The sequence below is a fragment of the Athene cunicularia genome (assembly GCF_003259725.1).
Source record: "Athene cunicularia isolate RWA chromosome 10 unlocalized genomic scaffold, athCun1 chr10_part1, whole genome shotgun sequence".
Classification (NCBI taxonomy): domain Eukaryota; kingdom Metazoa; phylum Chordata; class Aves; order Strigiformes; family Strigidae; genus Athene; species Athene cunicularia.
In genome coordinates this window covers 22,510,355-22,523,007 of record NW_020799112.1, presented here as the reverse complement: position 1 = coordinate 22,523,007, position 12,653 = coordinate 22,510,355, and the positions used below count along the sequence as shown (strand labels likewise).

At 36.2% G+C, this 12,653-nt stretch overlaps 1 protein-coding gene across 5 annotated transcripts in view; it reads right to left on the bottom strand.

Annotated features, from left to right (window-relative positions):
- The window catches only part of CGNL1 (cingulin like 1), a 59,668-nt gene that overhangs the window by 34,219 nt on the left and 12,796 nt on the right, over positions 1 to 12,653 (bottom strand). For 4 of the 5 annotated variants that reach the window (XM_026856110.1, XM_026856111.1, XM_026856113.1 and 1 more), the window contains exons 2-8: positions 8,457 to 10,060; positions 7,832 to 7,926; positions 6,797 to 6,890; positions 5,699 to 5,800; positions 4,845 to 4,993; positions 4,199 to 4,334; positions 2,070 to 2,282 (exon numbers count right to left, since the gene is read on the bottom strand). In XM_026856110.1, the coding sequence (XP_026711911.1) occupies positions 2,070 to 2,282; positions 4,199 to 4,334; positions 4,845 to 4,993; positions 5,699 to 5,800; positions 6,797 to 6,890; positions 7,832 to 7,926; positions 8,457 to 10,043 (2,376 nt within the window). In that variant the 5' untranslated portion in view covers positions 10,044 to 10,060. The remainder of the gene's footprint in view (positions 1 to 2,069; positions 2,283 to 4,198; positions 4,335 to 4,844; positions 4,994 to 5,698; positions 5,801 to 6,796; positions 6,891 to 7,831; positions 7,927 to 8,456; positions 10,061 to 12,653) is intronic. The other variant, XM_026856112.1, reaches the window with a different exon arrangement.

The window sequence follows — 12,653 nt, the reverse complement described above, 5'->3', positions numbered from 1 at the left end:
AGGTCAAGCAGCTTCAATTGTATAAAACTTGATTTTCACACACACTGTTGGGTATTCCAGATTAATTATAAACCCAATAATTAACATCATAGGCAAGATCACAGAAGATCACTCATCTAACTCCCTGCAGAGACTGGTAATACTTTCCTGATGATATACCAAACTCAACAATTAGTCTCAGCCAGTAGGCATAGGGATAATGCTGCGCTTCAAAAAAATCATTAAAGGTACTAATTCTAGGTGAGATTAAATAAAAAGAAAAAAACCCAACTTCCAATTAAGCATGATAAAAGTTTTACTTAAAAAACAAAACCAACAAAAAATCACTTGAAATAAAATCGGAAGAGCAGAACTAGTGCTTAGAACATTAATTAAATTCCACTTTTGAACATCTTATTAAATTTACTATTAGATAGACTGTGTCATGCAAGTGAATAAAAGCTATTTATAACTATCTCTAAGCCACAGCAACTCAGTCATAGAAGCCATTTCCCAGACTATTATTGTTATGCCAAACAGACTACTCTTTCATTTCTTGTCAGTTGTAATTACAGTTCCATAACTGAAATACAGTAAATTACCATGCAGTAACTTTGAAAGATGGTTCACTGAGGTTAAGCTGTCACTACAATTACCGTATAAAAAAAAATGATAATTTAAATGTTCTACTTTTCTTGAAGAGAAAAGAATTAATTCAAGTAGCTCAGATGAGTCAAATGCCTTCATGGTGATGTAAACAAAGAGAAACAACACATTTAAGCAAAGCCAAACAATCTCAAGTAGAAGTCCCAGGCTGCATAAACAAATCAATGTATATAAACTTTTCTAATCACTGAAGAAAGCTGCACATTTAAAAACAATCCTTTAAAAGAACATACTTTATCAGACTTCAGTCATACAGTAGTTACCTGCACCTTCCATACATGCTCCTATTTTGCTCATAACATATATAAATCTTTGGAAACGCCTTTCAAGTTTCAAGCTTAATTTTAATTCAGTTCTATGTTATGTTTTCAGCCACAACCAGTAGGATAACTGCAACTCATCTAACACCAGTGAGGTAAAGGATAGAAGTTAGCATGGACACTTCTAACAAAACTGGGCATACAATTTTGACTTACATTGGTCAAGCACAGTTTGCCTGTAGAAATTTTCTCAAATATTTGACAGAAAAGACACAAATAATTGCCATGGTAAAAATATTATGAGAATATTTATGAGAACTGTGCCCTTACAAAAAAAAAAAAAAAAAAAAAAAAAAAAAAAAAAAACAAAAAAAAAACTTTCTAGAAATTCCTAGCTGCTCTCTCTACAAAGATAACGTCACCACAAAGGACACTTTTTGGAAAACAGTAACAAATATGCACAAGTGAAAACTGTTACTGGTCTGCCCCTCACAGAGACTTCCTGCTGATGCTGGAAGAGGCAATTCCTTCAGTTTTATTTTCTTCCTGTCTGCTTCCAGACACCCAAGCCCTGCTGTTTCCCGTGTGCTGGCACTCATTTGACCGTTCAGTAAACAAGATAAGCTCCATAAATGAAAAGGACACAAAATAAAACAAAAAAACCCCACCCTAGCAGTAAGTAGTTGAAGGAACAAGGTGGGACAATGCAGCCAGGGAACAGGACATGACACAGGGAGCTGAAGGTACGAACAGTGGGCTGCAAAGAATGCAGAGAACTGCTAGAAACATCAAAACTAATGACAACAGCATCACTGGCAAAGCATGCCGGCACTCTTCAGGGCATCCTCGAGGTTTCAGTGATCCCATTTAACCCAAGACAAGCAAATGGTCCCTTGCACTATACTCCCACCTATTCTCTCTCAAAGTTTGCAATGAAGCAAACGTAGTAACTGCTTGAAGACAGGGCCACAACTTCAGCTGTGACAAACAACGTTAAAGTGTATAAAATAAAACTTAATTCTCAGCAGCTAAGAATCTCATAGCCCAAATCTTTACCTATTTATTTTGCTAGGAAACCAGTAGTATCTGAAAGCATCTAGTATATGATATCTGAGAGAGGTATGATTTTTCCCTATAGAGATTAATTGTAATCACTTATTTCACCTCTGTCGCTTTGTCCAGGCTCTGCTGTAGATTGAGCAATTCCTTATCATGTTGCTCTTTAAGTTTATCCATCTCCATGTCATGGCTAGATACTTCTTCTTTTAGTGCTCCTTTTAAAGCTGTAAGCTCTCTCTCTCTCTTTCTCAAAATCTCTTCTTGTTGATCTTTCGCTATTAATACTTCTTGTAGATCCTGCTTCATTTGCATCAGCTCCTAAAGAACAAAATTAAACACAGTTGAATGACAAATAGCTCCAAAGGATGTTCTGTTTGCGTGTCAAAGAAGGAAAGCAGATAAGCTCCCCTCGGCCAACTTCATTTGTATGACCAATACATTGCAACTTTTATAGTAAGTTAAAAATTTACTAAACCCTAAGATTATTATAACATCCAGCTGAAATTTTATTAACAGGTCAACATATCTGATGCTGCAAAACTATGAAAATATTCTGATGGTGTATGTTAAGCTGTCTGTAAATAAACCAGGAGTCAAACATTGAACAACTCCCTCAGTCCTACCTTCTGAAATGAAGAGGTAGACAAGAACAAAGAAAAACCTTTTTTTCCCCTCACACTGCAAGAACAGTGAACCCAATGATAATTCCCTGTTGCCTTTTCTGCTGGAAATAATGAAATTGCTTCTGCAAGTGCTGAAGACAAAACAAGTGCTTCTCAACTGAGTCCATGCCCTTACACCCTTCCTCCTCCCACCTGTTCACCCTAGAAGTCATTTCCCCTCTACAAATTGCTGGGAAAGAAGTGGGTAGTCTGTGAATAAATACACACATGCATGTATACAAACACACAATAAAATGACAGCAACAATCAAAAACCTACAACTTCAAGAATTATCTAATCCGGTATTTCTCAAGCTGTGAATAATTGGACATTCAAGGAGAATGTAAATGTCCCCTGCACTGAAGCAGGATCAGCACATCTAAACCATTCCTGACATACATCACCCTATTCCGTCCTTAAAAACCTACAGTGAAAGGGATTTACTACCAGCCCAGATAGCCATGGTCCACTGTTTAATTACCCATATTGATAGGAAACATTCTCCTAAACTTACTTTAAATCTCTGTGGCCAAGTCTTTCATTTCTTTACTCCCACACAACACAGAAAAATTGATCACTCTCTCCTTTATAGCAACATTACAGAAGATGTGCTTTTGACTTTTCCCTCACTCCTCCAGTCAGATTGAAGGCCTTCTTCACAGGCAGTGTGTGTCTATACTGTCACTATCATTCCAGACATTGCCCTACTTATGCACAGCTTTCAACTGCAGTGCCCAAGATTTACGACAGTCATTTAAGAGAGTAATCAAATCTCACCTACACAAAACAATGCAGTTATTCTACTCCGCACGCCTTGCACACAAGCATCTTTAATATTCCTGAGGTCTATTGTCTATGCTTTTGCTCCCTATTTTGCATTTTAACATTTAGTTTCGGTTTCTTAAGCTAGTTCTTTGCATGAGTATTAAGAGAAGTTCATTGTTTTGGTACTACAAAGTATTAAGATAAATCTGAATTTTAATCACCCTTTTGAACCATTATGCCCTGATACTCTTACACACTCTTATCAACAAATTTAAGCAGTGTTCTCTTTCATCACCAGTATATTTCTATAACCAGTAGACAGAAAACCCATAACTCTCTTGTTCCTCTTCAGGCTCTATCCCCTCTCTTCTCCCCCTGGTCCCATCAACGAGAGTCAACAATTTAAAGACTGCTTTGGTGAGTTCTTTTAATTTCTTAGCTGAACCTCATCTGGCCTTGCTAATACATAACCTCCTTTAAACTGATCTTCCCCATTCTAAACCCTATCTAATTGTTAAAACTGACTGAGATGATTATCTGATAACAGTGGATAACTCAACTGTCCTTCAACCATTATGTTATTTGTTCTCCTATTCTATGAAACAACAGTACTTATACTTTGTATTCCTTTTAGTGTTAACACAGTTACTACAACATGATTTCTTAGGTCACCTCATAATGGCATATTGGTTTGGACTGACAGAATGGGAAGAGCTAAGGCATGCATTTCTTCTACCCGTATCTTTGTTCCCACTTTTCATGAAATTCTTATGATTTTTTTCATCCTTCTGGTAATTTATAACTAACCTCAATCAGAACCTCCTTCTCCCCTTCATCAGTATGTTTTGCATTATCCAGTTCATCATGCATCTCAGACAGCTGGTCTTGAAGATCTCTGATCTCAGTCTGGTGTTGTTCTTGCTCCATCTTCACTTCAAAAAGCCTCACCAGGAAAAATCAGACAGGATATTTTAATTTGTAGAAATAATAACGTGTTCTTTCAAGTACTAAAAAGATAAAGTATCTATTCCCATGTTCCGTGGAAGGGAATGGGATATAATGAGGCAGAAAACCAAAATGACACATGGGTAAAAATGAGAACTCTTAAGTAGATATTTAAGTGGAAAGTTCTATTTTATTTTAAACCTAGTACTATAGTCTTGACTAAAGCATTCAAGTGTTTCCATATTTTAAAGACTCGAACTATGTATTATGACCATGAAATATTAAAAGCAATTCACACTAAGAGGAAGACTATAAATTCAGCAATCTTCCTCTTCCTTCTAGATATTCTAAAACCACGCCTCTTTTAAACAGTAGAAAGTTTCCTACAATAACAAATGTCAGTCTGATTCCATTAACATATTCTGAAGTTTCACACAGGTACTTTTAATCTAAAAGGTTTAAGGAAAGGTACAAATTCCAAAAAATAACTTCTCTAGAATTAACTCACTCCTCTAGGTTTTGCCTGAGTTCCTTCTCACTTTCTTCCAGCTGCTTTTTTAAGGCTTCTTTTTCACATATACTTTCATCAAGCTGCAATTGAAGATCTTTCAGGCTTGCTCGTGTAGCATCTCTTTCTTCTTTGGAATTTTGCTGATTCTGAATTTTGTACACCAAGAGTTAAGCAAGATAATAGTCTACGCATAAATAAGTTAAAGGGTCTTTTCTATTATATGAAAGAAGCCATTTCAAGACTGATATTTTTCACTTGTAGAAGTGCTTATTAATTTATGAATATTAAAAGCTTGGAATGATTATTAAAACGCACAAAGCACTGCTTTTGGATTTTTATTACAAATGTGAGAAGTCTCCTCAATATTATCTAATCGGTCTCAAGTATATTGACTGTTATTACAGACTCAAAAAGCAAACTAAAAGAAGACAAGCTATTCTCATGTCTTCAGAGCATGTCTGTACTTAATGACTTTGAATTCAGCACTGCAAAAATAATGGTGTAATTAATAAACAGCAGCTACATAAGTAATAGAGTTTGTCTCTCATTCCGTGACTGTCTCACCGCAGCCAATACATTAACATTTACCTCTGCAGACAACTAAGAATTTTACATGCATGTGCCTAACATTTTTTTATTCACTGCTCCAAATTCCCTCTTAAATACTAAGAAGAAAGATTTCTTAAAAAGAGTAACTATGCTATGAGCAACCACACTTAAAATAAAAAGTCTTCTGTAAAAGCACAGGTATATCTGGATTAAAAAGAATATGAAGCAAAAGATTCAGTTGGGTGATCAGTTGTAACTTACTTTGAAATGGTCAAAAGCTTTATAACAACAAAGTGCCATACCCTAATTTCTAGATCCAGTTTTTTTTCTAATTCTTCCACTTTCCTTTCAAGTTCTGCTTTTTGTTCCACCAATGCTTTTACTTCAGCCGAAGAATCTGAAACCTACAATTAGAGATGTTTATTCCCACAAAGCCAAGATGTTCTTTGACAATTGTGTTTTAAAATCTGAACTAAAGCTACAAGGCAGGCTAATATGTAGCATCAACTACCTGAGCTCACTAGGGTCAAGCCAAGCTAATATTTTCAAAGGAACCATGATCTGATTTTCATAAAACTTCTTGGTAATTGCTCAAGCCATGCTGCCAGTAATGCAGAAAATATACAAATCTGAAGAAAAATTCAAATTAGGCAATATATGAATTTAATCATCAGTACTTGGGGCCAAATTTGACTGAGATATCACCAGTTACACAAAATGGACATCAAAGATATTCATGTTTATATGTCAAGACAGATTTTCAAACTGGTTTTTGGTAGTTTCTTAAGATGTGTTTTATATTTTCATTTTGACTAATTATAGCCCAGGATATAATAATCATCAAAAGTAAGCATTTAATCCTTCTTATGCCATCACTGCAACAACTGGGCATTTCTTCACTTTGCTTTAGAACTGAAAAAAACAGTGCACCACGTATTAGGAATCAAAAACTTTTCAGCAGGCAGACTGTCAAATGTTGTTATTGTAATATGGCTTTTAAACAATATCCTAGATTACTGCTTTTCTAAATTACAAATTAAAATACTCTCTCCACTTAGGTATCTATTCACATCACTATAATGAGCAGATGCTCCAACATTTTATTTTAAAGTTATGTAGGTTAGCTTTCTCTTCAACCCAGTAACCTTTTGATGTTCACGTTAAGTTTGCATCTCTCTCCTCTAAAACGTAGAAGCTCTCATGATAGACTCCTCTTCATTCTTTTTTAATTGTTAACTAATAGATTTCCCATAAGTGACCTCAGTGCATGACTAAAATGGGGCTATACTACCAAGAGACTAACAGAATAGTCTAATTGAAGTGAGAGGATTCACATTTTTAAAGCCCTGTTTGAACACTGTATCACTGTGAAACAACAACAGCCTTAAAAAATTATTTACCTGCGTCTTTCCAGCAGCTCTTGACTTTAAAGTCTGAATTTTCTCAAAAACCAAGTTGACTTTCCTCTTTGTCGCATCATCATTATCAGCACTTCTAAAACAGACAGTACAAGTGAGCAATGATATGATCGAAGGTACTTGTTAACACCAAAACAAATTCAGTGTCCAAACTACTGAAAATCATCACCATAAAAAAAAAATCTAATATGAACCAGCCAGAAGGTATCTTAATTATGATTTCATCAAACCCTTTAAAGAGAGGCTTTACCAGCTCTTTAATCTGTATTCCAAATGTTTTCTAAAAAGAAGAAAAAGAAAGAAAAAACACTGGACTCTAAGTGCAACTCTCTTCCACAAGTGTACAGCTGTGGAAAGACAGGTATTCAGCATGTATATTATTCAAACATACAGAAATTAGAAGTAATTAGTACTGGGTTTTTCATGTCCTGACTACTGCACCACAAAGTAACAAACACTTCAACAGCTCCCAGAACCTGATACATCAGGAATGCAAAGAAATCTAAGCACATCATGTATATATTAATTCATTTCTCATTCCTTCACCTTTCACTGAGTTACCATTGGAAAATACCCAGTGAAAGAGTTACAGTGGACAAAGGATTAAATACACAGCAACAAGAAAGCCTCTGTCAAACCTTGCCAGATAACGCTTTTTTGTTGTTGTTTAAAAAAATCCACAAGTGTCAACTCCCATGAGATGTGATTTGAATTCTTCATGAATCGCTATATCACATGAAATTTAACTCCAGGAGTATTTAAAAGACAACACCTATTCTGATGCACAAATTTCAAGTACATTTAACCAAATCCTGTGCAATACCTTATGTAAGTCCTGATTGCCTGGGTATTTTGAGATCCTATAATGCCTTAAAGGACACAGCTGAGATACAGAATTATGAAACGGACATTTCATTTAATTATAGCTTTGATTTTACAGTTTCACCCTTTAAATATAATAGAAAATAAACATTAAGAAAATACAGTCTCCTCTTCAAAAGTTAACTGTTTACTAACCCTTCCTTAAGGTAATTGTAAAGTATCTGTTTAGCAGTCTCTTCATTCGTTTGCTGTGCAAGATCTTGCTGGCCTTTTAAGAGATCAGGAGTTGCCTAAAAGGACAAGTAAAATGTCAAAAAATATAAACCTATGAGAGTTGTAAATACAACCTGTAGAACTGAAGTTCACCATTGTATTCTATAATGAAAACATCTACGTACTGTGGACCTAAAGTTCACTAAGATCCCTTGGAGTCTTGGCTTACTGCAAGAAGGAAGGTACTCCACACCAAAAGAAAGAAAACATAATTTTGCATGGAGTTACATGGATTTCAGCATTCTACTTCTGTGCATTTGTGCTTAAGATTCATCATGGCATCATTTACAATAACCTTCTTTGGCCCTGCCATCTTCCTTCACCCGTACAAGAGCATGCTGGTTTACAAACCATGTTCGCTATACCTGCAACTACAGAAATAATTTTTGTATTTACATTTCTCCAGAACAATCCTGCTATCTCATTTGGAAGCCGTGAGATGGGAGTTTGTTCTAACCAAGAGCAGAAAAAATACACGTTTAATAATATGCCAGTTTTAGTATGCTAGACTGTAAAACACAACTTGAAAGAGTAAATGCAAAATTACCTGTGCATTAGGGATGGATGATAATGTTTTTACAGAGCTCATCTTGGCTCCCGAATCAGGCGGAATCGTGATTCGGTTTGGTGGCAGCAACAAGGTAGAAGTTACTGTTCTGACTTCCTCTCTCTTACTCTGTCCTGGGAGCGTAGATGACCGAAATATTAAGCTCTGGGTATCAGCTCCATTTTGTTTATGGTATTGCAAAGAATTGAAATTGCTGCTCTGAGTGTCTTTAACGGGCATTTGCAGTTTTCCAATACTTCGAGCGGAAATCTTAATCTCTTTAGAAGGTGACTTTTGATCTCCGGATAACTGCTTGTGAAGGCAAACCTTAGATGGTCTCAGCAATTGCTCAGTAGACTTACCCAAGCTTTTACTGAACTCATCTAAACAATCCGAATTTACATCGAGCCGTAATGACAAGGCACTATCAACACTTCTTGATCTTTTACGATCATCTGGATGAATTCTATTCCTTTTTCCTGACCTACCTCTTCTGTGAGGATCAACTTTCTTATCAAACTTTTCGATTAGCTGATCTACTCCTGGAAGTGAACCAGTGTCAATATCACGACCAGTTCCAGGCAAAAATGGGATGTATCTTCTGTTTTCATGCCGATTAACATTGTCTGCATAAATCGCATATTCTTGGTCATCAAGTAGAAATCTGTATAAGGAATTTGCAGAAGTGGGAGTAGCTGAGGAGGAGGAGGACCTTCGTGAGTCATCCAGCACTGGCCCAGCTGAATCTTGTCTGCGGAAGGGAAGAACATCTGGTCGAGGTTTTCTTGTCTCTGGATAAACTGTGGGACTAACACATGGGGATCCTCCTGCAGATGAAAACGCTTCTGAAACACACGCTTCGTTGGGGCTGACTGTGCTACTGGGACAATCCAACAGCTGCTTATTTTGGTCTTCTACTTCTACTGACCTGTTCAAATGTATCTTTTTTGAATTTGCTTTGGTTGTCTCTGCAATATATGTATTTGCTTTCTGCAGTGACACTACTTTAGATGAGGAAATCCAAGGCTTTGCTTCAGGTTTTTCATCTGCAAAAGACTTAGATTTACTGCACACAGAAGGTGGGTAATTATCCAAGTTTAAGTTACCTTTTGCAGGATCATAAGGCTGTAAAAGTTCAGGATGTCTTTGAAAGTTCAACAAACTGGAGGACTTCATTGTTCCATCTTTAAAATCTGATATTTCGTTTTCCTTTTCATCCAGATTGGTTATCTTTAGGCTTTTAAGCATACAGGGTTGCATATGCTGCATTCCAGGAAACTTTTTGTGTTCACTGTTTTTGTCTTCCAACTTAAAAGCAGTATTGGAGTCTGTGGCTGGCTTGCTTACAGCCTGAGAAATGACCTGTTGTTCTTTTCCAGGAGGGAGATTTTCTGACAAACATCCTTCTGTATTGTTTAGTACTATGTAAGGATGTCCATCAATTCCTTGGACTCTAATGCTGACACCATAAGATCCCGTCCTAGAATTTTGTGCATTTCTAGTTTTTTGAGTCTCCTCACTTGCAAGTTCAAGAGTGACTTCACAGTCCTGCTGTACGTGCTTAAAACCAGCAATATATGGCTCCATGATTATGAGGATTATAGCTGAATAAAAGAAAATTACAAAAATGTCATTGTTTTAAATACTTTCAATTATTACTGTATTAATAAATTGTATTCATTACTTTATTCCATCATTGAGTGTGTCTATGAAGACTAACAGTAATATGCAGAGAAATCAACAGACAAGCTATACCAAGCATAAAGCAAACGCACTGTGATACAAAGACAAATGTATTCTGGACCAGCGTAATGTTATTTTATGACTGTAAATGTTAAGAAATAACAACGGTTAAGATTACCTACACAGGGATGGTGCTAGTTGCTCTGGAATCGAAGGCTTTCAAACATAAGCAATTATTGTACAATTTTTTGAGTCAAAGCAGTTTTATTTTGGGTATCTCCACTACACTTGCTCAAGAACCCTTCACAAATCAATAATCATTTTATATCCAGCAGTTACTACCAGCCAGATCAGCAATTAAACATGAGCCCAGGAGAGCAAAACATGACCAGGCAGTTTTAAGTTATAAGTTTTAGGTAACTAAAGCACTGCAAGGAAGATCAACATACTTATGCCCTTGAGTTGCACTTTTATGTACCTGGTTTTCAACATTTTTTTCTAAAGACACCTGAAAATAAACTTTTTCATTTATTATCTCACAGTCATCCATAAGAAAAAAACTTTCCTAGAGATTAATTTAACAATCCCTCAATTGTGGGCTTGTTCCAGAAAACTCCAGCTGCTACTTTAAAACAGATACTTTGCTGAGCAACAGAAGTGAAGCAATACTGACAGTATTCCTAGCAGTGATGGTACCTTTTTCAGAAGCAACAGGAATGCTAACTCAAACATTTTTGGCACATATAGGCCGGAGTTCTAGAAAACAATAAATTAAACCATACCTGCATTTTTAATGTTAAACGTTATTCATTCTTTCTGGAAGAGCTGGTTTTGTGGGTAGTTTTGTTTTACTGTCATATTCTGAGCTAACTGTCTAGTTGCAGTGACAGTAAGACCTGTTTCCATAAAACAATGGAACACAAGGCTGTTGGACTGATGCAGAACCTGGAGGGAATGAACTTTTGAACTGAGCTGGAGAGCTGAGTAATCACTGAGGCCTGACAACAGCAAGACCACTACCAAGATCACTAAACAATGGTGAATAATCATCAAGAGGAAACAAACAACAGGATGTCTCATGGAAAAATAAACCTTTGCAGTTTCACTCTCCTGTGTACCTCAGCATGAACCATCTCCCTCAGATATTCTAATCAAATCTTCCTGACAGTGAATTTAAAAGTTTGGCTGGATATCCGTAACATACTAGTTTTCACACAATTCTTCCTTCTAGCAGGACAGCTCCCCTCAAAAACCTCTTCCTCTCCCTATAAACCAGATCCAGCTCCTCCTCAACAGCAGGCTTACTTCATCTGAAGGAATCAGCATATGCTTCTCTAAATACAATGCTAGATATCAACTGATTATTTTAATAAAGGAAAAAACAGACTCACAGTCAAAGTCTTCCTTAGATAGTAAAAGATTTGGTGAACTAGTTAAATTCATCAAAATTAGTTTAGGGGTTAAATTCACTTAGTAAAGGGAAGTAAATAGACACTGTGAATTTGATGTCCATGTAAGACCTCCTGGAATAGGAAGAGAAACAGGACCAGGCAAAAGCAAAGATGAGCCAGAGAAGCTAAGGGACGTGGAAAAACGGAGGAGCAAGAACAATGGAAGGAAACAGCAAGGCCCAATACACTTCATTACCTTGGGCTTCCATTCTGTGCATTTGCCCATGCTTTTTTTCTGAATACTCTTAACATCTCACATCAATTACACTGTTTCCGGGTATAAACTGAGACAAAAATGACAAAAAAAATAGCAGAAGCTGATTTTAATCACCCAGAGTCAATGAGGAGGTCTCCATTGATTTAGTGGGATTTTGACCAGGGCACTGAAATCAGCTTCTGAGCTGCACTGATGGTGGCTGAGAAAGCAAAGGAGAAAAAGAGATAGTACTGTACATAGTTGTCACAGAACATACACCGTGGAGGAACCAGACCACACTAATCTAATGAATGGTTGCTGGGGGGGGGGGAAGAAAACAGCCTCTCCACTCCTCCTTTAAACTGCTGAGCAGATCCAGCTACATTCATCTATGTCTCAAATGAAGTAAACATTTTGAAGCTTTTATGCTTTCCATTTTTATGTTGCTTATGTTATATTACACCATGTTGATCTGGAGTTACTACTATGGGTATGTAACAAAATAATAAAAATTTAAATAATTTCAAGTTTTAGCAAAATAAAAATTATGAAATAAAGTTTCTCAGACTTCTAAATCAAATCTGCATGATTTTCTAGGAAAAAGTGTGAAGATTACATGATTTTGTAACTGAAAATTACTATAAAGAACCTTCAAACAGCCCACGAAAAAAGCAAGAAAATTCTAGATCTTCTAAAGAGCAAGCATTTGAAGTGTTAACATTTTCAGAAAATACAAATTATTCAGAACTCTATAAAAAGAAATCTGGTTTTCAGAATACAGAGTGCTAATACTACTCTGAGTAAGTTAAAATCATTCATGGCATATTTGCATGTCTCCATGTAAGTAAAAAAAAAAAAAAAAAAAAA